This window comes from Spermophilus citellus (genome assembly GCF_964194105.1).
Source record: "Spermophilus citellus genome assembly, chromosome: 7".
Taxonomy (NCBI): Eukaryota; Metazoa; Chordata; class Mammalia; order Rodentia; family Sciuridae; genus Spermophilus; species Spermophilus citellus.
Window position 1 is genome coordinate 122205342 of NC_138188.1, and position 25839 is coordinate 122231180.

Here is a 25839-nt window from a genome sequence, read left to right on the forward strand (position 1 = left end):
CATGAATGGGTCCTCAAAGGTTGTCCCACACTTGATTTGGAAAAGAAGCAGTTAGTTACCTTATGTGCTGCATGGGAAGGAACTGAATACATTTGCCTTTAAGCATGAAAGATTTTGGTATCTTGGTGTGTATTTTATTTCTAGTTGGTTTTAGATTACAGAAAGAGAAGCTATTTAAACCTGTTATAATTATTCTGACAAAAAAAGGCAGTCTAAGAACGATAAATGACAGAAATCTGAATATGAAATGAACTTATGCTAAAGGCTATATGCTGTACTGAAGGTATTGTATTTGGTAGGAAGATCTCTTAGGGAAACCAGCTGTTAGAAATACATTGTTGGGTGGTCAGAGAAATCATTTAGGAACATTAAGATACTATTCAGGAATGTTTTCCACCGTATCAGATAATGTATTTCATGGCTATTTCCAAAGATTTGATTTATGGTAAAATGAATGATTTAGATAGGAGAAGGAAGAAGCTCTTGGATTTTTATTTCATAGAAAGGCTTTGTGCTTTGAAATGTGAAGTATTATTCTCGTGTCACAGCATTAGGGGTAGCCATAGATCCTCGTTGTCAATTCTGTTTCTTTATCCAGTTTGTATGAAATGCAGCATTTCATCCAGAATTTTATTTTATTTATTTATTTTTTGTTGATTTTTTAAAAATAAATGACAGTGGAATTCATTACAATTCTTAAAACAGTAGGGCTGGGATTGCTCAGTGGTAAAGTACTCGATTAGCACGGGAGGGGCCCGGGTTTGATTCTCAGTACCACATAAAAATAAAGGCATTGTGTTGTGTCCATCTACAAAAAAGATTCTCTCTCTCCTTTAAAAATAAATTTTTGAAATGTAAAATATGGAAGCACATATAATGCTTAGCTTTTTTTTTTCTTTTTCTTTTTTTTTTTTTTTTTGGTGGTACTGCCAATTGAACCAAAGGGTACTCTACCACTGAGCTACATCCCCTGGCCCTCTTCCTTTCTCCCTTTTTCCCTCCCTCCCTCTTTGCTTTTTCTTCCTTCCTCTCTTTCTTGACAGTGCCTTGCTCAGTTGCCAAGGCTGACCTCAAACTTTCAGTCCTTCTGCCTCAGCCCCCCAAGTCGCTATAGCTACAGGCAATACTTATTAGCTTTTTACATTTAGTTTTGGAGTTGTACCATCAAACGAAAATAAGCCAGGTGCACATCTGTAATCCCAGCAGCTCAGGAAATTGAGGCAGGAGGATCTCAAGTTCAAAGCCAGTTTCAGCAATTTATTGAGGCCTTGTCTCTAAATAAAACAAAAAGGGATGGGGATGTGGCTCGGTGAAGTGCCCCTGAATTCAATCCCCGGTTCCAAACAAACATTAACAAAAAAAGCTAGACTGCTTTTAAAATAGAAAATGTTAAACATGTTTTCATTTGACTTCATTCCTTAGTAGCTACATTGGTAAAGTGTGCAGGCTTCATCAGACCTGATTCCCACTGGAATTCCCACTTAGCCATTTGCCTAAGTCTTACTTTCCTTATTCCAGGAAATGCAGCCACAACACTTGCTGGCTTCTTAAAAAGAATGATATAATGCAACATATATTGAAGAACTGTTCTGACACAGAACAGCAGTATATAAATGTTGACTCCCTTCTCCATGCAGCTGGATCAGAACAAATAATGCAATATGAAAAGGCAGGAAAGGAATTAAAAGAATTAAAAGTACTTGTTAGCTTTTATTTAGAAAACTATGGCAGTGGGTAATAGGAGCCACTTGTACTTTAAATGTTCTCTTTGAAAATTCATCTTCTCTCTGATGAAGGGAAATGGGCCATACCTACCTCTGCTTTTCCGCAATTAACTGGTACTAGAGACAAAATGAGAAGAGGTAGTTTCAACCTAATTATGTTTGAAGAACTAAGTCATATTAATATTTTTATTTTCTACATTAAAATAGTGTTTTGACATCTTTAGGGGGCCTTGCTGGCTGGGAAGTGTCTTACCCAGTGTCTTCCCCTCCCAGGGGAATTCCTCAGTGCCGCAGGAATCAGTTTGTCAGAGTTTGTCAGTGAGCTGTGTCTCATGTATAAACCAATAGACTGTAAAATACGTCCAACCACCTCCTTTATCTAACTCTTACATACCAAGTCAATATTCCCCCTGCTGTAAATCATCACAGGGCCAGGTACAAGCACCTGGGAGCAGCCCCAGCCCCCAGATTGCACAATTATTCAAACTAGCCAACCCTAATCTGTTTACCCCTTTCTGGAGGAAACCAAATAAAGACGGGCCTCCACTTTCCCCTTGCTCCCTTCTGTCTCCTAATGGACATACTGGTACTTACTCCTGTGGCCCTGGCCATTCCTGTCATTTTAAAGGAAATGTGAATAAAAAATTTTTTTTTTTTTTCAGTTATGGGAATTGAACCCAGGGCCTTGGGTATGCTGAGCAAGGCACTGGGCTACATCACTGAGCTACATCTCAAGCCCTTAAACTTTTTCTGAGATGGGGTCTTGCTATATGCCCAGACTGGCCTCAAATTCCTGAGCTGAAGCTATCTTTCTGTCTCAACCTGCTGGGTAGCTGGGATTACAGGTGCATGTCACTATGTCCAGATACAGTAAATTTTCAGCCTGGAAGTGTAGTTCAGCAGTAGACGACTTGCCTAAGCCCTGGATTCAATCCCCAGCACTGCAAAAAAAGAAAAAAGAAAAAAAAAAAAGAAAGTAAAATTTTCTTTCAAAAGCATTGACCTCTCCATATCACCACAAAGTGACCTTTATAAATGAAAATACAGGGCCAAATCACTTGTTCGTTTTTGTATTGTAGTACCATGCTTGGCACAAAGGTGCTTAAAGTTTCTTAATAAATAAAAATACCAATTCTGGTTTTTATGGCTATACACGAGTCTGTTTGAAAAAAAAAAAAACACCTTGGCCAAGTACATTGGTGCACACCTGTAATCCCAGCCACTTGGGAAGCTGAGACAGAGGATGGCAAGTTCAAGGTCAGTGTCAGCAACTCAGCAAAGCCCTAAGCAACTTATCAAGACTCTGCCTAAGAATTTTAAAAAGGGATTGGATGTAGCTCAGAGGTAAAACCCCTGGGTATAATCCCTGGTACCCACCCCTCACCAAAATAGACATTAAAACATGTTTTCTTTTCTTAATGATACTAGGGATTGAACCAAGGGGCACTTTACTATGGAGTTACATCCCCCAGCTTTTTTTATTGTTTTGAGATAGGGTCTCCTTAAGTTGATTAGGACCTTCTACAGCCAACTACAGCTTGGTAGTTTGCGGATCTCCAATTTGTGATTCTCCTTTCTCAGCCTTTCAAGTCACTGAGATTACAGTCATGGGCCATGATACCCAGCAAAACAGAATTCTTGAGTCATAGTTTGGTAAATACAACAGTCCACATTTACCATAATGAAAGTACTAAAGAAGAATTAGTCTAAGAGACAAATCTTTGGACACTCATATCTTCTTTATTTTGAGAAAATGTGATGAATATTCTCCAAATGGAAGTAGGAAAGAAGATTTTTGAAGATCATACCTGGTTGTTTAATACACTGTATTGTACTGAGATTTGGTAAAATGATACCATAGATAGACTTTATAGCAATTCAGTGTCAGCAGGTGGGTGAACAGAGAAGGCAAAACAATCAGGAAGCAACCAACCCTTCTCCAAGAAGTTTTTCCAGCACAGTGCGGCAATCATAGCCTGCCTGACTTCCAAGTACAGACAACACAAATGACCAAATGCCCCAGCTGCTGGCTTTGAAATCCATCTCATGTTTGTGCTGAGGCCATAATCACTGGCTGCTCCCCACCCCTGATTTGTGAGGATTCTAAAGCACATCTATTCTGGGAGGCACAGCCCTCTTTTTTTTTTTTTAACCTTTCAATACTAGGGGTTAAACCCAGAGAGGCTCTTCCTCTGAGCTATATACACCACCCGCCTCCCCCCCTTTTTTTTTTCACTTTTCAAGACAGCTCCTGGTTAAGTTGCCAAAGTGACCTTGAACTTGCAATCCTCCTGCCTCAGCCTTGCAAGTTGCTGGGAATTATAGGCCCCAGTGACACAGCCCTCTTTGGATGGTGGGTTTTGGTACCCCTTCTTTTTTGCCCAACCTTCATTAGACTACAAGATAATGTAGGCTGCTTCTATCCATTCTCTTTCTTCTTCACCTGCTTTTGAGATCTAATGGCTCTCCCAGCCTTTTCTGGCTCTCTTCCATATTTTCTCCCACAGGGTATTTCTTTGCATGCTTTTATCAAAATCCTTTCCTGCTTAATCCCATCTTGGCATCTGCTTCTCACATGAAACTAGTACATGTCACAAACTAATCAAACAAAAAAAGTCTCTTGGGAATCATTGCCCTAATCATAAAGTTATCACTGTGGAGCCATCCACTAAACATTGCTTTTTTAAAACCCTAATTACAGTACACCTGGTGGCAATGAAAGGTGAAAATAGTTTTGAAGGGCTGGGGATGTGGCTCAAGCGGTAGCGCGCTCGCCTCGCATGCGTGCGGCCCGGGTTCGATCCTCAGCACCACATACCAACAAAGATGTTGTGTCCGCCGAGAACTAAAAATAAATATTAAAAATTCTCTCTCTCTCCTCTCTCACTCTCTTTAAAAAAAAAAAAAACTGCATTGCCACCCTTTTAAAAAAAAAAAGAAAAGGATGCGAAGACCAAAAAGACAATAAAGGATTAGATGGTAAGTGGTTATCAAATGAAACATTAGATTTACACATGAATATTGCCCAAGTATTTAACTCATTAGCTAACTCATCAATTTGATCCATAGTATATGGAGTAATAATTTTATTGGGAGAAATTCCAAACACTCCCTTTGCTGTTTTTATTCCTTTGAGTATTAATTGTCCTACAGCCTCAGGATACCTAGTAAGAATAGTGTTAAGAGGATAAGATAAATGTATCCACAATAATGGACCTTCTTGCCAAAATACTCCTGTAGGAATATTTTTTGTTGGTAGTACAATAAATAATAAAGGTAAACTTATATCAATTCTATCCAAATGCATATTTTACATATGTGTTTCAATGATTTTTAATGCCTTTCTTGCTTCAGGCGTTAACATTCAGGGTGAATTTGGATCTGATGGACCTTTTAGGATATCAAATAAAGGTCCTAACTCTCCTGTTGGTATGCCTAGATAAGGCCTTATCTAATTTATGTCTCCTAATAACTTTTGAAAGTCATTAAGTGATTTGAGTTGATCTACTCGTATTTGAATTTTTGGTGGACGGACCATGGTTGAGGATAATAGAACTCCTAAATAATTAATTGGAAAATTTAATTGTACTTTATCTATTGCTATCTCTAAATTATAATTTTTAATAAATTTGTAAGTGTGGCATAACATTCTACCAATATGTTTTTATCTTTGTGTGCTAACAATACATCATCCATATAGTGAAATATTCGTAGTTCAGGATTTTGATTTCTTAGTGGCTGGATTGCTTTGTTAACATAAATTTGACACATAGTGGGGCTGTTAGCCATCCCTTGAGGGAGTACTTTCCATTCATATCTCTGATCTGGACCTTCATGATTCAGTGCAGGGATAGTAAATGCAAAATGTGGACTATCCTCAGGATGAATTGGAATGGAGAAAAAACAATCTTTAATATCTATAGCTAAAACATACCAGGTTTTTGGCAAAGCAGACAATTGGGGAATCCCCAATTGAGCAGGTCCCATAATAATGGCTCTTAAATCTTGCAATAATCTCCATTTACCAGATTTCTTTTTAATGACAAAAATGGGAGTACTATGGGGAGATATGGAAGGTTGTATATGTCCCTCCGCTAATTTTTCTTTGACCAGGTCATGGGCTACTTGTATCTTTTCTTTAGTCAGGGGCCACTGAGGAACCCGTACTGGTCTTTCTGATTTCCAAGTAATTTTTATTACCCTAACCCTTCTGAAAACCCAATCCATGTCTATTTATTCCTTGATCTATTTGAATTGGTGCTGCTATACCTTGTTCTTGTTCTCCTAATCTTTTTCCTTTCCTAAAACCTTGTCTAGCCATAATAGTGGGCACATTTGAATTGATATTATTTGTTAATGTCAAACCTAATTGATCTAGGACATCTCGTCCCCATAAATTTATGGGAAGATGATCCAATACATATGGCTGTATAGTTCCTTCACATCCTTCAGGAGCCTTCCAATCTAATACCATTGCACTTCTATAGGGATTAGTCACCACTCCTAGGCCTAGAAGCGTTGAGTGGCTTATTGTAATGGCCAATGTTTTGGCCATTCTTGATGAGATATAATGCTAAGGTCTGCACCTGTATCCAGTAGCCCATTAAATTCATGTCCTTGAATATTTAATTTTAGCATGGGGCGAGAATCTAAATTTAAAGAAAGCATTGCTCAATCTACACCTATGGAGCCTAATCCCCTGGAACTTCTTTCTATAGTACTACTGGAAAATTTATCATGCAGGCTGGGTATTATTAATAACTGTACTATTCTATCTCCTGGTGAAATTACTGATATACCCCTTGGAGAACTGGCTATAATTTTTATTTTACCTTCATAATTGGGATCAATTACCCCAGGACTTATCATAAGTCCTTTTAGAGTAGAAGAACTCTGTCCCAATAATAAGCCTACTGTTCCTTGGGGAAGAGGTCCTTTTACTCCTGTGGGAATGATTTGAACTCCCATCTCTGGAGTTAGTACTGCTCTGGCAGAGGTGCAGATGTCCAACCCTGCGCTCCCTCTGGTTTGTCTGATGAGGGATCTAATGGATAATGTGTCCTGGGCACTACCCTGATGGTGTTGCTGGGTTCCTCCATTGCCCCGTATATTTGTGGTCTTGGGCCCCGGAGCATTGGGCCCCCCCTGTCCGTTTTTTGGCAATGGAGCCCAATGCTATTCTCCATGACATCGTGGGTAAACACTTGGTCTTTGTCTGCTTTTTGATAATGGAGTACCCTCTATGGTGGTTTGAGAATGGCATTCATTAGCCCAATGTCTCCCTTTACAGCATTGTGGGCAAATACCCAGTATTCTACCCCTTTGATACCTAGTTTTGTTAAACCCTCCTCCTATGGGGCAATTCCTTTTAAAAGTCCTGTTTGTTTGCAATTGTAGCATGTTTTTGGCCTGGCATCTAAAGCCTGTTGTACTGCAGCTGCCAAGACTTACCCTGTTGATTAATGTCTGTACATAATTTAATATATGTGTTTAAATCTTCATGTTTCCATAGTCTAATGGCTTCCTTGCACCAACAATTTGCTTGCTCAAAGGCTAGCTGTTTAATTAATGACTGCTCGTTCTGTATCCTCAAAAACTCTGGTAGCTGTTTGAATAAGCCTATCTACAAATTCAACGTAAGGTTCATTAGCTCCTTGTATAACCTTAGATAATTGTCCTTGTAAATCTCTATGTCCTTGTAAAGTCTTCCATGCCCTAACCGCATCTGCAGCAATTTGTGAATATATAGCAGGATCATATTCAATTTGTTGCCACTGACCCTCATAAGGTCCCTGTTCTAACAACATATCTAGATTTCTCTGAGGATAACCGGCTGCTGCATTTCGCCTAGCTGTTTCCGTGAAAAATTCCTGATTGGCAACCTTCTATAACAAATATTTCCCTCCATTTAGCACAGCTTTACACATGCTAGCCTAATCTGCTGGCATCATGTCCAAGTTGGTAATGGATTCGACCATGGTTAGAGTGAAGGGTGCTTGGGACCATAGGTTGTTACAGCCTCTTTTAGCTGCTTCACTGTTTTGAAATCTAAAGTACGGTGAATTCACTGCCCTCCTGTCTGCTCAAATACAGGGCATGCTAATCTTTGAGGTCCTGTCTCAGGATCCCATCTATCAACTACGGGAGTTGGGGGCCCCACAGCATATGTTGTCTCTATAGGTGGAGCTGTTGGTTGGACACTTACGTCTTCTGGTGATAGAAAGGTGTTAATAGCAGCCTCCTGTTGTAACTTTTTTTCTGATAGCCCCTTTTCCTTTAAATTTTCTTCTTCTGTCTGACTAACTCGAGAGACCTTCTCTTTTACTTGATCTACCATAGTCTGAACCTGTAACAATTTACTTAACATCCTTTCGGTTTGTTTTTTACTAATTTCTGATCTACTATAAAGATAACACAACCCAACAAAATAACACAAAACAAAACTGAAACAGAATGAAACAAAAATGGTACAAAAAATCATTGTATCAGTTTTTCTATTTTCTTGACATGTGCATTTGTGGTCTATCTCTATCTGTTCCTCAGGGGCGAACAACTTCAAACCTTGAGCCAACTATTTTCCCCAGTTTACCTGAGAAAGTTCTAGGAACAGGCAGCTTGAAACAAAAACAAAATAAATCAAAACAAGAACACATTGTTGTTTTTTTTAAAGAGAGAGTGAGAGAGGAGAGAGAGAGAGAGAGAGAGAGAGAGAGAGAATTTTTAATATATATTTTTTAGTTCTCGGCGGACACAACATCTTTGTTGGTATGTGATGCTGAGGATCGAACCCGGGCCGCATGCTTGCCAGGCGAGTGCGCTACCGCTTGAGCCACATCCCCAGCCCACACATTGTTTTTTGAAATAGTCACCCATTCTTTTACTCTCCTTCAGGGGCGAGCAATTTCACTTACCTCCAAGCTTCAAGCGTTCCCCGTACAGGCCACCAAATGCCGCAGTCTGTCTGGGCACAAAATAACCGAGCCGCCACAAAGCCTTGTAGGTTCAAACAGCAACTCTTTATTCCCCAACTCTCACCGGCACTCTACACTTCCCGGGAACACACTCCCTCCACTCTACACTTCCCGGGAACACACTCCCTCCACTGGGCTCCGCGCGCCAATTCTCTCAGAACCCCGTGAGAACTCAAGGGGAACTCCAAAGTAGCAGGCGATCACCCAAGGCAGCAGGATTCGCCCTAATCCCAGCAGGATCCACCCTAATCCTGGAGCAGCCCTATTCCCCCCCCAGGATCCGCCCTAATCCAGGAGCAGGGTCACCTTTCAATCATTCCCTCTAGCAAAATGCCAGTGGTCATTCCAACTAAACTGTGGCTCTCAACAATAGTTGTTGCACCAATTTGCAGTCCCACCAGCAATGTATGAGTGTACCTTTTTCCCCACATACTAACATTTATTGTTACTTGTATTCTTGATAATTGCAATTCTGACTGGAGACAGATGGAATCTCAATGTAGTTTTAAATTGCCTTTCTTTAATTTGCTAGAGATATTAAACCTTTTTTTTCATATATTTTTTGACCATTCATACTTCTTCTGTAAAGTGCCTATTCAGTTCCTTTGCCATTTATTGATTGTGTTATTTGAGTTTTGGTGTTGTTTTTTTGAATTATTTGTACATCCTGGAGATTAATGCTCTATCTGAGGTGCAGGTGGTAAAGATTTTCTCCTATTCTGTAGGCTCTCTCTTCATATTCTTGATTGTTTCTTTGCTGTGAAGAAGCTTTTTAGTTTTATACCATCCCATTTATTGATTCTTGATTTTACTTCTTGTGCTTTGGGAATCTTATTGAGGAAATCAATTCCTAAGCCAATATGGTGGAGAGCTGGGCCCACTTTATCTTCTAGTAGATGCAGATTCCTAATGCCTAGGTCCTTAATCCACTTTGGTTATTTTCCTTTTTGCCTTTTACCTCAGCTTTCCTTTCCTTTCATCGCTCTCATTCCATGACTCTTCTTGAGGCCTCATCCAGATCTCCAGTCTTTTAACTTCCCTTTTTGCTAAGCACTGGTTTAACCATTGCCCCTTACCATCCTGCACTCCATAATTATAGTGTCATACAATCACTTTCACCAGCTTTCAACATTTGCTCACTCTTTTGATCTCCCATTTCCACTTATTTCCTCTTATTGCCTATATGTGTATCAATCTAATTGTTAGCCCTTTCATTTCCTACTCCCAAACTATTGACCACAGGTAGAGATTCAGTTAGTGGCAAATTTACACCTCTAAAATGTGATCTCCAACTTCAACTGGACAAGATCCCCCCTGCCCCCAAATACTGGGGATTGAACCTTAGGGATGCTCTACCATTGAGTTCCATGCCCAGCCCTTTTTATTTCAGGACTGGGTCTTGCCAATTTGCCAGACTGGCCTCGAGTTTGCAATTCTATTGCCTCAGGCTCCTGAGTTGCTGGGCTTACAGGTGTGGCCACACCTGGCTCTGGACAAGATATTCTTGACCGGCTGCCAATGTAAGCCTACTCTCTCCTTCTTTCCCCTTCCTCTGTAACAGTTCAATTACCATCCTCCTGGAGTAAGCCACAATCTTGACTTTTGCTTTCAGTAGTTGATCTTGCCTTCTCCTTCAAAGAGAAAATAAAGGACTTAAGATAGAATCCCTCCCAACATTTTGCCCTCTCAAAGATGGGATATTGGGGGTGGGGAGGGGCTGGGGTTGTGGCTCAGCGGTAGAGCACTTGCCTAGCATGTGCGAGGCCCTGGGTTTGATCCTTAGCACCACATAAAATAAATAAATAAAATAAAGATTGCGTTCAACTACAACTAAAAAATAAATATTTTTTAAAAAAGATTGGATATTTCCTTTCTTCTTCACCATTGAGGATTGAAGCTCATTCTTTCAGCTTCTTAGGGACGTCCCCTTATCACCCTCTCATTTTCAACCTCTCTGTAAGCACGTTTCCAGGGCAGTCAAACACACTCTGGCCTCTCCTATCTTTAAAATCCTTCCTATAACCCTGTGTTCCCTTCTAACTCCACATTGGTTTTTCTTTCATGCCTAATCAAATATCTTAAAAGTTTCAACTTTGCCTCGCTTCTTCCTACACAGCAATCTGGCTCTCATCCTGCACTCAAGACCACAGCCTTATTGAAATCACATTTGCCAAGACTGTCAGCTTCTTCTTTGTTCCCAAATCTGAATTCTTTATCTTAACTTAACCTCCGTACAATTTTGATGCTATTAATTATATTTTTCCTGTTTTTGTCTAGTCACAGAACTCTTTTCCACTCTTCCTTTTGTTGTTGTTGTTGTTGTTGTTAAAGAGCTCTTCTTCCACCTCAGCCCTGAATCTTCAATCATCAGGTTTTCTTTTTGCCATGCAGATAACTACCCTAAGTAATTTTAGTCAGTCACTCTTATGGCACCACCTATGGCTGCCTTTGACAACCCCAAAATCTAAATGTTCTGCGAAGAGTCATATGTTCAAATATTTTCTATAAATTTCTGAGTCCTTTATATTGAACTACTAGCACCTGGAACTTCAAAACCTCTTTCTCTCCAAATACTTGTCTATCTTGTATTTTCTCTTCCATTAATAGCAACAATATTAACTGCTTATCAAAGGCAGAAATATAGGAGTGATTTTTTTTTCTGTTATTTAAACATGCAAATATTTACCTTGTGCCAGGACTTCTTCTTCTTTGATATCTGTCTGTCTATCCATCTGTCTATCTTTTCATCCCCTCTACCAATGCCTTAGTTCGGGCCTTCAGCATCTCCTAAGTGGAAAAATCCACCTAAACTGCTTGCCTAAGACCAAGTTCCTTGTTGCACGCAAATGAAACCAATTTTATCTAAATAGAGAAGGTAGCAGAGGCTAACAGAATTAAGAATCAAGTATCAGTCAGATGGTCATTCCTGGTTGTCAGGAAGAGTAGATAATTATTTAACTTTCCAGCTTGTAGGAGCCATGGATTGTGGTGCCTGCCTGTAATTCCAACAATTAGAGAAACTGAGGCAGGATGATCACAAGTTCAAGGCCAGTCTGGGCAATTTGGGTGGAGGGATTGAACCCAGGGGCACTTAACCACTAAGCCACATCCCCAACCCTTTTGTATTGTTGTTTTTATTTTGAGATAGTATGACTAAATTACTTAGGAACTTTATAAATTGCTGAGCTGGACTTGAACTTGAAATCCTTCTGCCTCAGCCTCCTGAGCCACTGGAATTACAGGCATGCACCACTGAACCTGGCCTGGGCAATTTTTTATTCTGTCTCAGAATAAAATTTTAAAAAGTGTTAAGGATGTAGCTCAGTGGTAGAGGGTCTCTGGGTTCAATAGCCAGTACCACAAAATAAACTAATAACAATTGTTTGGTTTTGTTTTTTCAGTGCTGAAGATCAAACCCAGTCTTCATACATGCAGGGCAAGCACTCTAGCACTGAGCTGCATCCCCAGTCCTCAACTGTATATTTTAAATTCTACTTGGCATGAGTATAAAGAAATAATTCCCTAGTGTGAGAAGACAGCAGTGCTAATAAAACAATAAATGGTAACTCAGCCTGGGATGGGCAATGTGTCAGAAAAGCCTTGGGAGTGGTGAACTATGGCCTGAGGGCAACAGGGTCTCTAAATGGGATTAAGTTTCTAACTGCTTCCTGGTGGGACAGCTAAACTCTCAGACCCTGAGGCAACTGTGTGTGTCCACAACCCAGCTGCACCACTTCTAGGCTGTGTAACAAGTTCCTCAACCTTTCTGCCTCCTTTTTCTCTTCCTTAAAATATTAATAATAGTAATAAAGTTGTTAGGAAGACTAAATTTGTATAATGCTTGGAACACTGCCTAGGAAGCAGTGTTTGCGGATTCCTAATTATAGCAACATGGGCCAGGTTACCACAGCTCCTGATTTTTCACAGAAGCCCAAACCCAGGTTACTATGTGAAGTATCTCAATGTTCGAAATGTGGCTTGTTTAATGCAGATTGTGACATTTATAGGTGGTGATGGTGCAACCTCTGCACTGTTTTCTTTTCCATGGCAACCGCTCCGGCTCTCACCAGTTACCTGTTGACAACAGATTGTTGACAGCACCACCCATCAGTTCTTCCCTGAGCCCCAGAGCCATATACTATACACAGATACCTGTTTAATGTTGAGATGGCTACCTCAAACCAAAATGTCCCAAAGGGATTTTTTAATTTTCTTTTTTTTTTTTTTTGTGGTGATCAGGATTAAACCGAGGGCCTTCTCTATCACCAAGCTACATCCCCAGCTCCACACAGGGAATTCTTGATTCCCCCACCCCGTCTTAGTAAATGATTCTACTATCCACCATTTTTTAAAGCCACAGACCTGGGAGCCACCCTTATCCTCCTAATCCTCTTCTCCAGGCCTACCTTCATGGTGGCAGGCAAGCGCTGCAGGAGAGCCTGGCCAATCAGAGGCCCTGAAATCCAATCTCCAGCCACTAGTCAAGCTCCCAAATCTGCCTAGAGGAAGGGGTAACTTTCTAAAGGTCCCTTTGCCTTAGCAGGAGTCAGTACCTTTTCTTTTCCTCCCGTCTCCTCTCCAGTCTCTTCCTCACCAAGTCGTTAGGTATTTTGTCTACAGTTCTTGTATCCATTCACCTCCCTCCATCTCCACAGCCCAAGGTAAGCCAACCTCACTTCTCACCTAGATGACTTGGACAAAATTTTCCAATACCTTCATTGCTTCTTTGTTCACAAACCCCTCCAGTCATTCCCCATGCATTTTCTGCTGCAGGTGATAGTTTTAAAAAGGTGAATTGGATACATCATTCCTACTTAAAACCTTTTGCTACAGGGAAGGTGACACATGGCTATAATCCCAGCAATTTGGGAGGCTGAGGCAGGAGAATTACAAATTCAAGGCCAGACTCAGGAATTTAGAATCTGTCTCAAAATAAAAATAAAAAAGGGCTAGGGTATAGCTCAGTGGTAAGGCAGAGGTATGGGGTGGGGACAAACAAAACCCTTTGATGACTTCCTGTTGCTCTTATGGAAAAGATCAAAATCTTGCCACACCTATTTGTGTGTTCTTGCTACTGCAGGTATCTGGATATCTGGTCCCATCTCTTGCACTCTACTTTTGCTTAAACAATCCCGAGTTCCTTCCATCTACCTTGTCTGAGACTTAATCCTCCCCAACAGCTCCTCCTCTTCAGCTCTCACTGAATATTTTTCAAGAGCCCTTTTCTAACACTAAATGTGTTCCCTTGTGTTGTGCTTTCTAAGGGCTCTGCTCATTTCCTTCACATAGCCCGTCTTTGTTTTTGAAATGTACACACTGCATGCAAATGTGTAAAAAACTATAGCTATGCTCTTTTTAAATGATACAAGCTTTCTCACAGGTTCTCATCCCTGTTCAGGATGTTTGCTCTTCCATGGCAACCTCATCAGCTCTTAGGAGCTTCCGGTTGATAACAGATTGTTGCGAGCAGCACCCATCCATCTTCCCGGAACCTTCAACTTGAGCTCACCTTTAACTTGCTAATGGAAGTTATCTGAGTCCTTCCTGGTCTAAAACAGTTTCATCTGGGGGAAAAACATTTGGGTAAATAATTTAAAGTTTCAGTTCTATCAAAACTTTCCCCCTTTTCTCTTTTCCCTCTTGACTTTCCAAGGTCCCTGATGGGATCTAGGGGAAACCTCAAGGCTATAGCAGGAAGGGTCTCTGATTGTGCACAATTATGATGTGCATTTTAGGTCTTCACTGGCTTCTTCTGCCATGTGCCTTATCACTCCTGGTTACCACTGCCTTGTGGCATAAGCTGCTGAAGTGGTTGGCCAGCCATCTCATGACCTGTTGCTTCAGTGCCTTTGGATCTGAAATCTCATCTTTCACCCCCTCTACTCTATCCTTGCTCCTTTCATCAGCTGACTTAGGAGTACTTCAGCTTTGCTGGCACCTTCAGCTTTGCCCTTGATGTTTTGTCACATCCTCCAGCCAGCCAGCCATACCACAAGGCCTCTTTGCTTTAGGAATAACTGGCCCCCGAAGCTGTGTCCACCCATGGCTCTCAGCCAGCCTACTTTCTGCATGCCTGGCAGGGAGCATAGAGAGAGGTATGGATTTCTGGCACACCATCTGCAAGCGTCAGAGCCCAGAAGCATTATCTCGGACTCCTCTCCCACCCAATGCCACTTTCTGCTTTTGAGCCCTGCTCAGTGTGGGACTTTTCCAAGAGCTGGGCAGCTTTCCAAGCTAGAGCAGGGAAAGTGGACGATCTGGATCCTTCAAGAGTGAAAGAACTCCAACATACTCACTGTGACCTCTCATTTTACCTCTTTACTCATGGAATTTATTTACTGAGTGCTGAGATGTGAACTCTGGGCCTGGCACATGGTAAGCAAGTGCTCTACCATTGAGCTATATCCCCAGTCCTCAAAAAAAAAAAAAAGTAGATAGATAGATATATATCCCCAGTTTCTATTCTCTTTGAGTTTTAGCTTAAGGCTCAAAGAATCCTTTCTGTCAAGAAAGGATTCAGATTAGATTATTTCTCTGTCAAATGATAATCCAACTAAATTTCACAAGGGCAGGAGCTCTGTCTACTTTAATATCCTCAGTGCCTAACTAATATAAATTATTGGAACACAGTGTCTGAATACAAAATAGAAACATATAAAAATTTATTGAGCATCTGGGCATGGTGGCACACACCTGCAATCCCAGCAGTTTGGGAGGCTGAGGCAGGAGGATTGCAAGTTTGAGGCCAACCTTAGCAACTTAGCTTTTAAGCCAGAGCAACTCAGTAAGACCCTACCTTGAAATAAAAAATAAAAAAGGGGGGGATGTGTCTCAGTGGTTAAGTGCTTCTGGGTTCAATCCCCAGTACCCCCTTCCAAATATATATAGCAAATATTGTGAATCTGGGCTGGGGATGTGGCTCAAGCGGTAGCGGCTTGCCTGGCATGCGCGCTGCCCCCAGTTCGATCCTCAGCACCACATATAAACAAAGATGTTGTGTCCGCCGAAAACTAAAAAAAAAAAAAAAAAAAAAAAAAAAAAATTCTGTCTCTCTCACTCTCTCTTTAAAAAAAAAAAAAAATTGTGAATCTGTTTTTACCCCTAATAAACTTATGGTCAGGAGGCCATAGGTGACATAAATTCCTCTATTTCCTCATCATGTATGGCTTTTGAGTAAGTTCCTGGCCCTACTTTTCACACGTGCCATAATTACTTTTTGAGTACATACTAAGTGTAATGAACTGGACATGTTATTGGTGATATAGAAGTGTATCTTTTAAAACATTCATATTAAGCGTTAAATACATCAATTGATAATGTATGTAAAGAAAGTATGAAAATAAAGAATTCAAACTCCATCCCCTTACTCCAATAGTAAATATCTACATACTGAAGAGAAAGGACTGAAGGGGGCCAGAAGGAGACCCTCAAGATCAGTTGAGAGGCTTTATTACAGTCTCCCTCCATCTTCTTCAGTGTTAGGGAACAAGCCCAGGGCCTTGAGAATGCCAGAGGCTACTGCATCTTAGGCAGAAATGATGAGGTGTTGGGTAGGATGGTCCATGGAAAAGAAATGAGATGGCTGGCCTCAGAGGTAGACTTGACAGTCACTAGTGTGACCTATGTTAAATCGCAACATTTTTGAGCTTTGCTTTCTTTCTTCCTTTTTTTCTTTTTCTCCTCTCTTTGTCTTTCTTTTCACTGGGGTCGCCCTTTGCTGCCCAGGGTGGGCTCAAATGATCCTCTTGCTCCCAAGGAGCTCAGACTACAGGTAGGCACACGGAGCCAGCTTGAGCCTTGTTTTTGTATCTATAAAATGGGTTGTTATAGTCACCGTTATGTGTCTCCCCATCACCTAGTATAGAAGTTGGCACAAGGGCTGGGGCGTAGCTCAGTGGAAGTGCGCTTGCCTAGCATATATGAGGCGCTGGGTTGGATTCTCAGTACCACATATGAATAAAAAGAAAAAAAAAAGTTGGCCCAAGACGGCACACACAGAAATCAGTTATAATCGTACCACAGAAGCTCATGAACGCCGGAAGAATGAATATTCTGTCAAACTTGGGACTAGAAGTCGCCGTCTTCTGGACAGGAAAATGATGGAAGCTGGCGTCTGCAGCACCCACACCCGCAGTCCCCGCAGCTAGGTCGCGCCGCCAGATTCCCCGCCTGGGCCAGCCCCCGCAGAGCCGGGCCCGCCCCGCCCAGCTCGCCCCGCCCCCCGCCCGCGCGTCCCCGCCGCCAGCGCCGCGCGCGCCCCGCCCCTGCTGCTGACGTGCGGTGCGGAGCGGGTAGAGCGGGCTCCACCGAGCCGTGCGCTTCCGCGGGCTGCGGGGTCGCTGGACCTCGTGGCAGGGCAGCTCTGCGGGGCTTCGCTCGCTCCCTCCCCTCCCCGTGCCCCCTCGCCTCGCCCGGCGGGGCCGCGCTGCAGCCACGGACCGGAGAAACGGTGAGTGCTGGCGGGAGCGGGGTGGACGGCGGCGCGCGCCCCGCTCTCCCGGGCATTGTCTGGGCGGGGGCGGCGCGGGCACGTGCGCGCCCCTCCTCCACCCGCCGGCCGCGCGGAGGCCGGACAGAGGCGGGGCAGGGGGAGCCTGAGGCCGCGGAGGGGAGGGGACCGGGGGAGACTAGGGGAGTGAGGTCTCGAGCCGCCTGTGCGGGAACCGGAATTCGGACGTCCGTGTGCAGGGGTCTTTTTCGAAGGGGCGCTGCGCTTCGTAGGTTAGTGGCTCTCTGAGCCACAGTGGCCAAGCTTTCAGTTTAGTCAGCGTGGTGGCCTGTGGATGGTATTGGAAACAAAAATTGGCCCAGCACCAGCAAGTTGTGGATTTACCAAAAAGATTCTGGAATGTACCTCCAACCTGTCGCCATCACCGCTGGCCCTTCGCCTCTGAAGGGTGGGCAGAGTGAGAAAGGTGTGGGATACTCCAGGCGCGATGCCGGAGTCAAGCACCGGAGGTGTGAGACAGTGCGGCGTTAGAGTGGAGCCTCGGAAAGTGAGGGCTTGCCAAGAAAGGCTGGCTCTATGGGTTGTGGCCACATTGCAGAAGACAATGAGGCTTTTAATATAACCTTCCCCCCATTATGTGTGTAGTTAGGTTGAAAAATAGAAAGTAGAGGAGGGAAAATATCACTGCAGCCCCCGACACATCATTCTTCGATGTATGTTTTCTTGTATTTTTCATCTAAGCATGTTTCTTAACAGTTACAGTTGACCCATATTTTCCATTGTTTTTCCTCATGTAAAAAAATGAGATGTAATATTACATGTATTCAGCAGTATCATTCTGTTAAGTAGCAAGTATTCATTGTACAAGAATTTAAAAATAGACGCAAAACTAGAAAAAGTACTTTACTGTCTAGAGATAATTACCATTGATTGTGTAGACTTTCAAAGATAGGGACAGACAATGCCCTGATTAGTTTTATTTTAAAAGGTTTTGAGAAGGGGAGTAGCATAATCTGCCTGCTACATGGAGGAAGAAGCCAATAAAGAGAGATGGGTGATCAGTTCCAATGCTGTGTACAATAACTTGGTCTAGGCCCATGGCAGTGGAGATGCCAAAGAGTGAAAAGATTAAAAAATAATTTGGAGGGCTGGGGTTGTGGCTCAGTGGCAGACTGCTTGCCTAAGATGTGTGAGACACTGGGTTCCATTCTCAACACCTCATATAAATAAATAAATAAATAAATAAAAGGCCTGTTGACAACTAAAAAAATATTTAAAAAAAAATAATAATTTGGAGGTAGAATGAACAAAACTTGAAAGTGAATTGATGAGAAAAGAAAGGAATCTTTGCTTTTGTTTTTTGAGCAACTGAGTAAATAATGGTGTCATTTATTAAGATGCAGAGTAGAAGAGAGTAAATTTTTTTAGGTTTTAAAAAAGTTTTTTTTTGAATTACTGGGGATTGAACCCTGGGATGCTGTACCACTGAGCTACATCCCAGCTCTTTTTTATTTTTGAGAGAGGGTCTCACTAAGTTGCCCAGGCTGGCCTCAGGTTTGTGATCCTTCTGCCTCAGCCTTTCAAGTAGCTAGCAATCGGGTGTGCACCTCTGTGCCCAGCTGGGAGAGAGAAATTTGAGGAGGAGAAAAACATTTTGGATGATTTAATTTGAGATGCACATTAGTCATAAAATTGGTATGTTGAGAAAGTAGTTGGATGCACAGGTCTGGAACTCAGGGAGCTTCTAGAACTAGAGATGAACATTTGGGAATGATCAGAATATATTCAAAGATATGGGACTATGTGAGGTCACTTAGGAAAAGAGTGTAGAGAGAGAAGCAAATAGAACTTGGACACTCAGATACTTCCAGAGGGAAAAGGTTGAGCAAACGATGGAGAAGAAGCAGGGTTTTTCTCCTCTTGGGAAGCCAAGAGAGGGAGTTTCTGGAAGCTAGCATTGGTCCTCATATCAGTGCTTCTGAAATGTTTAGTAAGATTGTCAGTTGGATTTGACAACCTGAGGCTATAGTTTATCCACAATTCTGAAAGCAGGGGAGGTGGAGAACAGAATAGTCCAATGGGATGTAAGGAAGTAAAGACAATGAGTGTGTTGCCAGATCTGGTGGCACACACCTGTAATCCAGGAGACTTGGGAGGCTGAGGCAGTAGGATCACAAGTTGGAGACCAGCCTCAGCAACTTAGACCCCCAGCAACTTATCTCAAACAGCCCTCTCAAAATAAAAATATAAAAAGGATTGTGGATGTAGCTTATTGGTAAAGCACCCCTGGGTTCAATCCTCAGTACCAAAAAAAAAAAAAAAAAGTTTCAAAGGCTAGAGTTTATTTTATACATAAGTTGGAATTTAACTTCATTCTTGAAGGATGAAGAACATTTTGGTAAGTAGAGAAGGTCAAGGTGAAATTGGAACTCATTGGAAGATGATTGTGAAATGTTCAGGCATGTGAACTTTGATGACTAGACCTACACAGGTAGAAGAACTAGTTCTCCTAGGCAAGGGTTGTTTGATCTGCTTGTATGTAGAGTGGGCTGAGGGGGGGGGGACTGTTAATGTGATGGTGGAGAGGGGTGGGGGTGGGGATTCAACTTTATTTGTAATATTTTTCATTCATAGTGGCAGATACATTGGGGATTGTTCTGTGTTTTTTTCAAGTATTATTCAAGCATACGGGTATACTTTTAAATCGAAATAAAATTTAATTACTGTTTTGAAGTATAGAATTGTTGAGATTTTACTATATTCATGAGATTGTGCAACCATCACCAGTATCTAATTCTGTGACATTACTATCTCCAAAAAAGAAGCCCTTTGCCTGTTAGCAGTGTTGATTCTCCCCTTCCCTCATTTCCCTGGCAACCACTTTCTATGTCTGTGCATTTGCCTGTTTCTACACATTTCATTATAAGTATAATCTAACATGTGTCTTTTTTCACTTAGTACAGGGTTTTTCAGTGTTCATCTATTTTATAGCTTGTATCAATACTTCCTTCTGATTGCTCAATAATATTCCATTGTAGGAATGTACATTTTGTTTACTATTCATCAATAGATTGGCATTTGGGTTGTTTGCATTTTTTTGCTATTATAAGTAATGCTATTATAAATTATGTGTAAAAATATTCATATATAGGTTTGCAAGGATATATGTTTTCATTTTTCTTGAAGACATATGTGAGAGTAGAGTTGCTAATTCATATGGTAATTCTGTCTTTAATTTTTGAGAAAACACCAAACTTCATTACGGCTGCACCATTTTATTTTACCAAAAATGTATAAGGGTTCCCATTGTGTGTTCTTACACATTCTGGCAGACTGTGTTTAATAGTGTTGTGTATGTGCAAACAGCTTTATTGAGGTACAGTTGGCAGGTCACAAACTGCACATATATAGAATGTACAACTTTTTAAGTTTTGATGTAGATATCTGTCTGTGAACCTATCACCACAGTCAAGATAGTAAATATCCAATCTCTCCGAAGTGTCCTCATGCCCCTCTGAAAACTGTTTTCTCCCTATCCTTACCCCTCCCCAACAGGCAGCCATTGCTCACCTTTTCCTTCATACTAGACTTCTTTGCATTTTATGTAAATGGAATAATGTAGTATGTACTTTTTTGGGCATGAGGATTAACAAGGTTAGAACCCAGGGCCTTGCACATGATAGGCAAGCACTCTACCACTGAGCTATATCTCCAGTCCTTTTTTTTTAAGTTGTTGAGGCTGATCTCCCAGCTTGCAGTTCTCCTGCCTCAGCCTCTTGAATAGCTGGAATTACAGGTATGTGCCACAACGTTCAGCTTAGTGTATTTTATAATTTTTCAAAAACTGGCCTCTTTTACCCAGCATCATTTTGATGTTAATTCACGTTATTGTGTATATCAATAGTTTATTCCTTTTTTGGTGCATAAAATTTTATTATACAAATATATTACAACTTATTTAATTCATTCACCAATTAGTGGATTTGGGGGTTGTTTCCAAGAATGTGTGTGGTTATGGGGATAGAACCCAGGGCCTTGTGCATGCTATACACATGTTCTACCACTGAGCTATGTTCCCAGCCCCAGTCTCTCACTGTGTTCTCCTGTCTTTTTTTTTTTTTTTTTTTTTTTGAGATGAGGTCTTGTTATATTTCCTGGCTGGTCTTAAACTTCTGTGTTCAAGTGATCCATCCTTCCACTTCAGCTGCCCAAGTGGTGTTTCTGGTTTTTGACTATTACGAATAAAGTAGCTGTAAACATTCATGTCCAAGTTCTTTTTTTTTCTGAATTTTTTAATATTTATTTTTTAGTTTTCTGCGGACACAACATCTTTGTTTGTATGTGGTGCTGAGGATCGAACCCGGGCCACATGCATGCCAGGCGAGCGTGCTACTGCTTGAGCCACATTCCCAGCCCCATGTCCAAGTTCTTACATGGACATATACTTTTATTTCTCTTGAATAAATACCCAGGAGTGAAATTTCCAAAGTGTCTGTACCATTTTACATTCCTACTAGTAGTACATGAGAGTTCCAGTTGTTCCGTGTTCTCTAGTTTTGTTTTTTAAACATAAAGATAAGCATAAAATAGAGACATGCAGACATCTATAATCTGCCTCCCAGATTAATCCTTTTGTCATTTTTCTCTCCCAAATACCACATCTGTGTGGTTAGAAAGTTCAAACATGGTAGACAAGAATAAAATGAAAAAGCAAATCCACTACCCACTGGTAACTATTATTAATTATTTTGATTTTTTTCCTCCCAGAAAGCTTAAAGAAAACATACTTCAGTATTTCTTTTTTTCTGTCTTCACTTTCCCTAGTTTATACAGAAGGAATGAAAATATGCACACTGATCTGTGTCTCCATGTTTCACTTCACAATTTATTTTAGAAGTATTTCCATATCAGCCCATTATTTTTCTTTCTTTCTTTTTCTTTTTTTTTTCTTTTCTTTTCTTTTTTTTTTTTTTGGTACTAGGGATTGAACCCAGGGGCATTTAACTATTTAGCCACATCACTATCCCTTTTTATATGGGACAGGGCCTTGCAAAGTTGCTGAGGCTGGCTACACATTCTTTTTAATAACTGAATCATAGTCTTAGAGCAAAACAGTTTTGCTATAAGAAAACACAGATTTGTTCCCAAGCAATGTTCATATTTGGGGACTTTCTGAACATATTGTGAATTTCACATTTGTTTATGCTTGATTCCATCTGCAGAAAACACTAGGTGAATGCAGAAAACTACACCCTGCTGAATGAATACACAAGCCACACAATTGCAACCTCTAATATCTTATGGGGATCTCAGCTTACTCTTGTTAAGAGTCACACTCATCCACATCTACTGTTAAAACTGTCTTGTCAACTTCAGATAACCCTCCTGCACAGTAACACACAAGCTACAATCTTTCAGGCCCACTTCCACAAGCAAACTTGGTCTTTTTCAAGGTAAGATGTCATTTATTATAGCATTTATGTGTTTCTTAACCATCTAACATATAGAGAAGTAGGCTACCATTAGATTCCCCTTTTTATGTCACTAAGTGAAGTTTTTCTTTTCTTTTTTTTTTTTTTTAGAGAGAGGGAGAGAGAGAATTTTAATGTTTATTTTTTTTTAGTTCTCGGCGGACACATCTTTGTTTGTATGTGGTGCTGAGGATCGAACCCGGGCCGCACGCATGCCAGGCGAGCGCACTACCGCTTGAGCCACATCCCCAGCCCCAAAGTTTTTCAATATTGTGTCCAATCTTATTTTCCCCATAAGCCAGGTGGTTTTATTATGCAGATTTACATAGTGAGGTTATTTTTTAAGAATAACATCAAATTATAGAAGAACTGATTTGTTCCAAAGAATGAATGTACCTTGTTTCTTTAATTTATAATTTTTTAGTTTTATTTTAAGGAATTAATATATATACCAAAGAGCACATAAGTATCTTTTAAGTAATAAATAATAAGGCAGGAAATAGCTACTTTTTATCTACCACCTAGTAAGAAATAGGAAATTATGGCTTGGCATGGAGGCACACATGGTAATTCCATCAACTTGGGAAGCTGAGGCAGGAAGATCCCAAGTTCAAGGCCAGCCTCAGTGACTTAGACTCTTAGCAGGTTAACTCAAAATAGAAAAACAAAAAGGACTGGGGATGTAACTCAGTGGAAAGTGCCTTTGGGTTCAAGCCCTAGTACCAAAACAAAAAGGGAAATTATGAATACTTTGAATCTCCCTGTATTCCCTCTCACTGATCATTTTATACTTTTTTGAATATCTGAAATATCTAATAATAAAATTAGAAAGTATTAAAGTATTAATATCTCTTCATTTTTGGGGGGTGGTACCAGGGATTGAAATCGGGTGCACTCAATCATTGAACCACATCTCCAGCCCTATTTTGTATTTTATTTAGAGATAGGGTCTCACTGAGTTGCTTAGCGCCTCGCTTGCTGTTGCTGAGGCTGGCTTCGAACTCACCATCCTTCTGCCTCACCCTCCCAAACTGCTGGGATTACAGGCATGTGCTGCGCACAGCACAACTGGTCTTCATAATGTTGATTCCCTAACTGCCTGCCCTACTGCAAGCATACAGATAGTGTGCATGCATACTTGAGTGAAGGATAACCTGTACATATGTAAATATATATTTAGCTGTTGAAGGTAAATGCTTCATGATGCATGCCTGTAATCCCAGATACTTGAATGCCTGAGGCAGGAAGATAACAAGTTCAAGGCCAATCTTGGCAATTTAAGGAAACCCTTCTCAAAATAAAAAATAAGAAGAGTTGGGGATGTAGCTTAGTAGTAGAGGACCCCTGAGTTCAATCCCCAATTCTGCCAGTATTGTTTAAAAAAGAAAAAAAAAAGATACATATCTGCACAGACGTGTACACACACACGTGTGTGTGTGTGTGTGTGTGTGTACAACCATCACCACATCTAATTCTAGAAAATTTTCGTCAGGTAAATTTGTGTAGGTGTGTAGATTTAGGCACTGTTGTTTTAAAGAATAAAGCAATTTTCTAAAAAAAAAAATATATATATATATATATATATATATGTTTTAAGGTACTTGTTTTCCTTCTGGAATCTCACCTCCAGATAGAAAACTATGTAACTTATGCCCATAGGAGTAATTCTCAGTTTGAAAGCTCCAGCAAAAGTTCCTGCTTAACAAAGTGTATAAGATTTGCCTCAGTTATGTATGCACAGTGATTGTGTGCAAGAATTTGACATTTTTTATCTAGTCTAGTTCTTTTTCTCCATTTTTAACCTGGACTTGTAGATAAGTAAGTTTTATTTCCTTTTTGTTTCTGCTATAAAAATTTCTGCTAGAAAAAATTTTAATGGCTTCATAACTGAAACACACAATTACCATGTAAGTTAGAACCATCGTTTTATTGGACAATTCAGTGGTCTTTGTTGGAAACTGACTTAAAGGAAGTCACTAGAGGGTTATGTGGCCTCCCTTAAGTCAGCTTAAGAATTTATCTTAAATCTCCTAAAACACTTAAATGTCCCACGTTGCTCACTCTTCCAGAAAAATTATGTTGAATTAACTGGGGGAGTATAGGAATGGTAAAACTTAACTAAGGTCAGCTCTTGAGTTGTTGCATTAGTAAGTAAAAACAGTGACTTGGATAATTTAGAATAATTGTTTTATCCTTAACTTTTATTTCTAAATATCTTTATTTTGTTTATTTATTTTTATGTGATGCTGAGGATCGAACCCAGTGCCTTACATGTGGGAAGCAGGCACTCTGCCATTGAGGCACAACCCCAGCTCTATAGTTAACTTTTCTATGTGCTAGTTGACAAGGTTGGAGATAGAGTACTGGCCTGAATTGATCCTGGGTCTCATTAGAAAGTTGTATAGTCTTAAACAGTTTTATTTGTAATAGGAAAGTGGTTATTTTTTTGAGCTGAAGATACATAATTCCTAATAAAGAAACAATATTTTTGAGCTAAGATCTCTAGCTTTTCTGTTTTGCTCAGCTCTTTTCATGTCACATTGGGAAAGGCCCACATCAGTTTGATACTAAGAGCAGAGACCTCTCTCAACTTCCCACCATTTTCATCGTGTAAAATTGTGATTATTTTTTCTTAAAAGACCTGTTTTGGGCTTGGGTTATGGCTCAGTGGTAGGAGCGCTTGCCAGGCATGTGTGAGACACTACATTTGATTCTCAGCACCACATATAAATAAAGTACATTGACAATTAAAAAAATATATATATATAAAGAGCTGGTTTTGTTTCTATACCAGATGAGTTGAAAAAACAGTGATTGCCAGGTGCAGTGGTACATGTTTGTAATCCCAGCATCTCAGGAGGCTGAGGCAGGAGTGTCGCGAGTTTGGAGCAAACCTCTGCAACTTAGTGAGACCCTGTCTCAAAATAAAAAATAAAAAGAGCTGGAATGTAGATCAGTGGTAAAGTGCTTCTAGACTCAATCCCCAGTATGGGAATGGGGCAGGGGTGGGGAGAAGAAAAGAAAAAAGAAAGAATAAATAGCTATCATGCTGCTTGGAGAAATGGAGGCAGGAGAATCAAGTTCCAGGTGAGCCTGGGCAACTTAATGAGACTCTGTCTCATGCAAAATAAAATGGGTTTGGTATGTGGCCCAGTAGTAGAGCACTTGCCTTGCATGTGTGAAACTGTGAGTTGAATCCCAGTACCTTCTGCCCCGAACACAAA

The 25839-nt window shown here is 40.8% G+C and overlaps 2 protein-coding genes across 5 annotated transcripts in view; both read left to right on the forward strand.

Moving 5' to 3' along the window:
- Positions 1–12268, forward strand: part of KLHL24 (kelch like family member 24) — a 58125-nt gene extending 45857 nt beyond the window's left edge. Inside the window, exon 8 of the mRNA XM_081302166.1 lies at positions 12097–12268. Within this exon, the coding sequence (XP_081158292.1) occupies positions 12097–12102 (6 nt within the window). The 3' untranslated portion in view covers positions 12103–12268. The remainder of the gene's footprint in view (positions 1–12096) is intronic.
- Positions 12269–16976: 4708 nt separating this feature from the next.
- YEATS2 (YEATS domain containing 2) overlaps positions 16977–25839 on the forward strand; it is an 88792-nt gene continuing 79929 nt past the window's right edge. For 3 of the 4 annotated variants that reach the window (XM_081302354.1, XM_081302357.1, XM_081302358.1), the window contains exon 1: positions 16977–17144. The gene's annotated coding sequence lies outside the window, so the exon portion shown is untranslated. Of the gene's footprint in view, positions 17145–22366; positions 22598–25839 lie in introns of all 4 variants that reach the window. The other variant, XM_081302355.1, reaches the window with a different exon arrangement.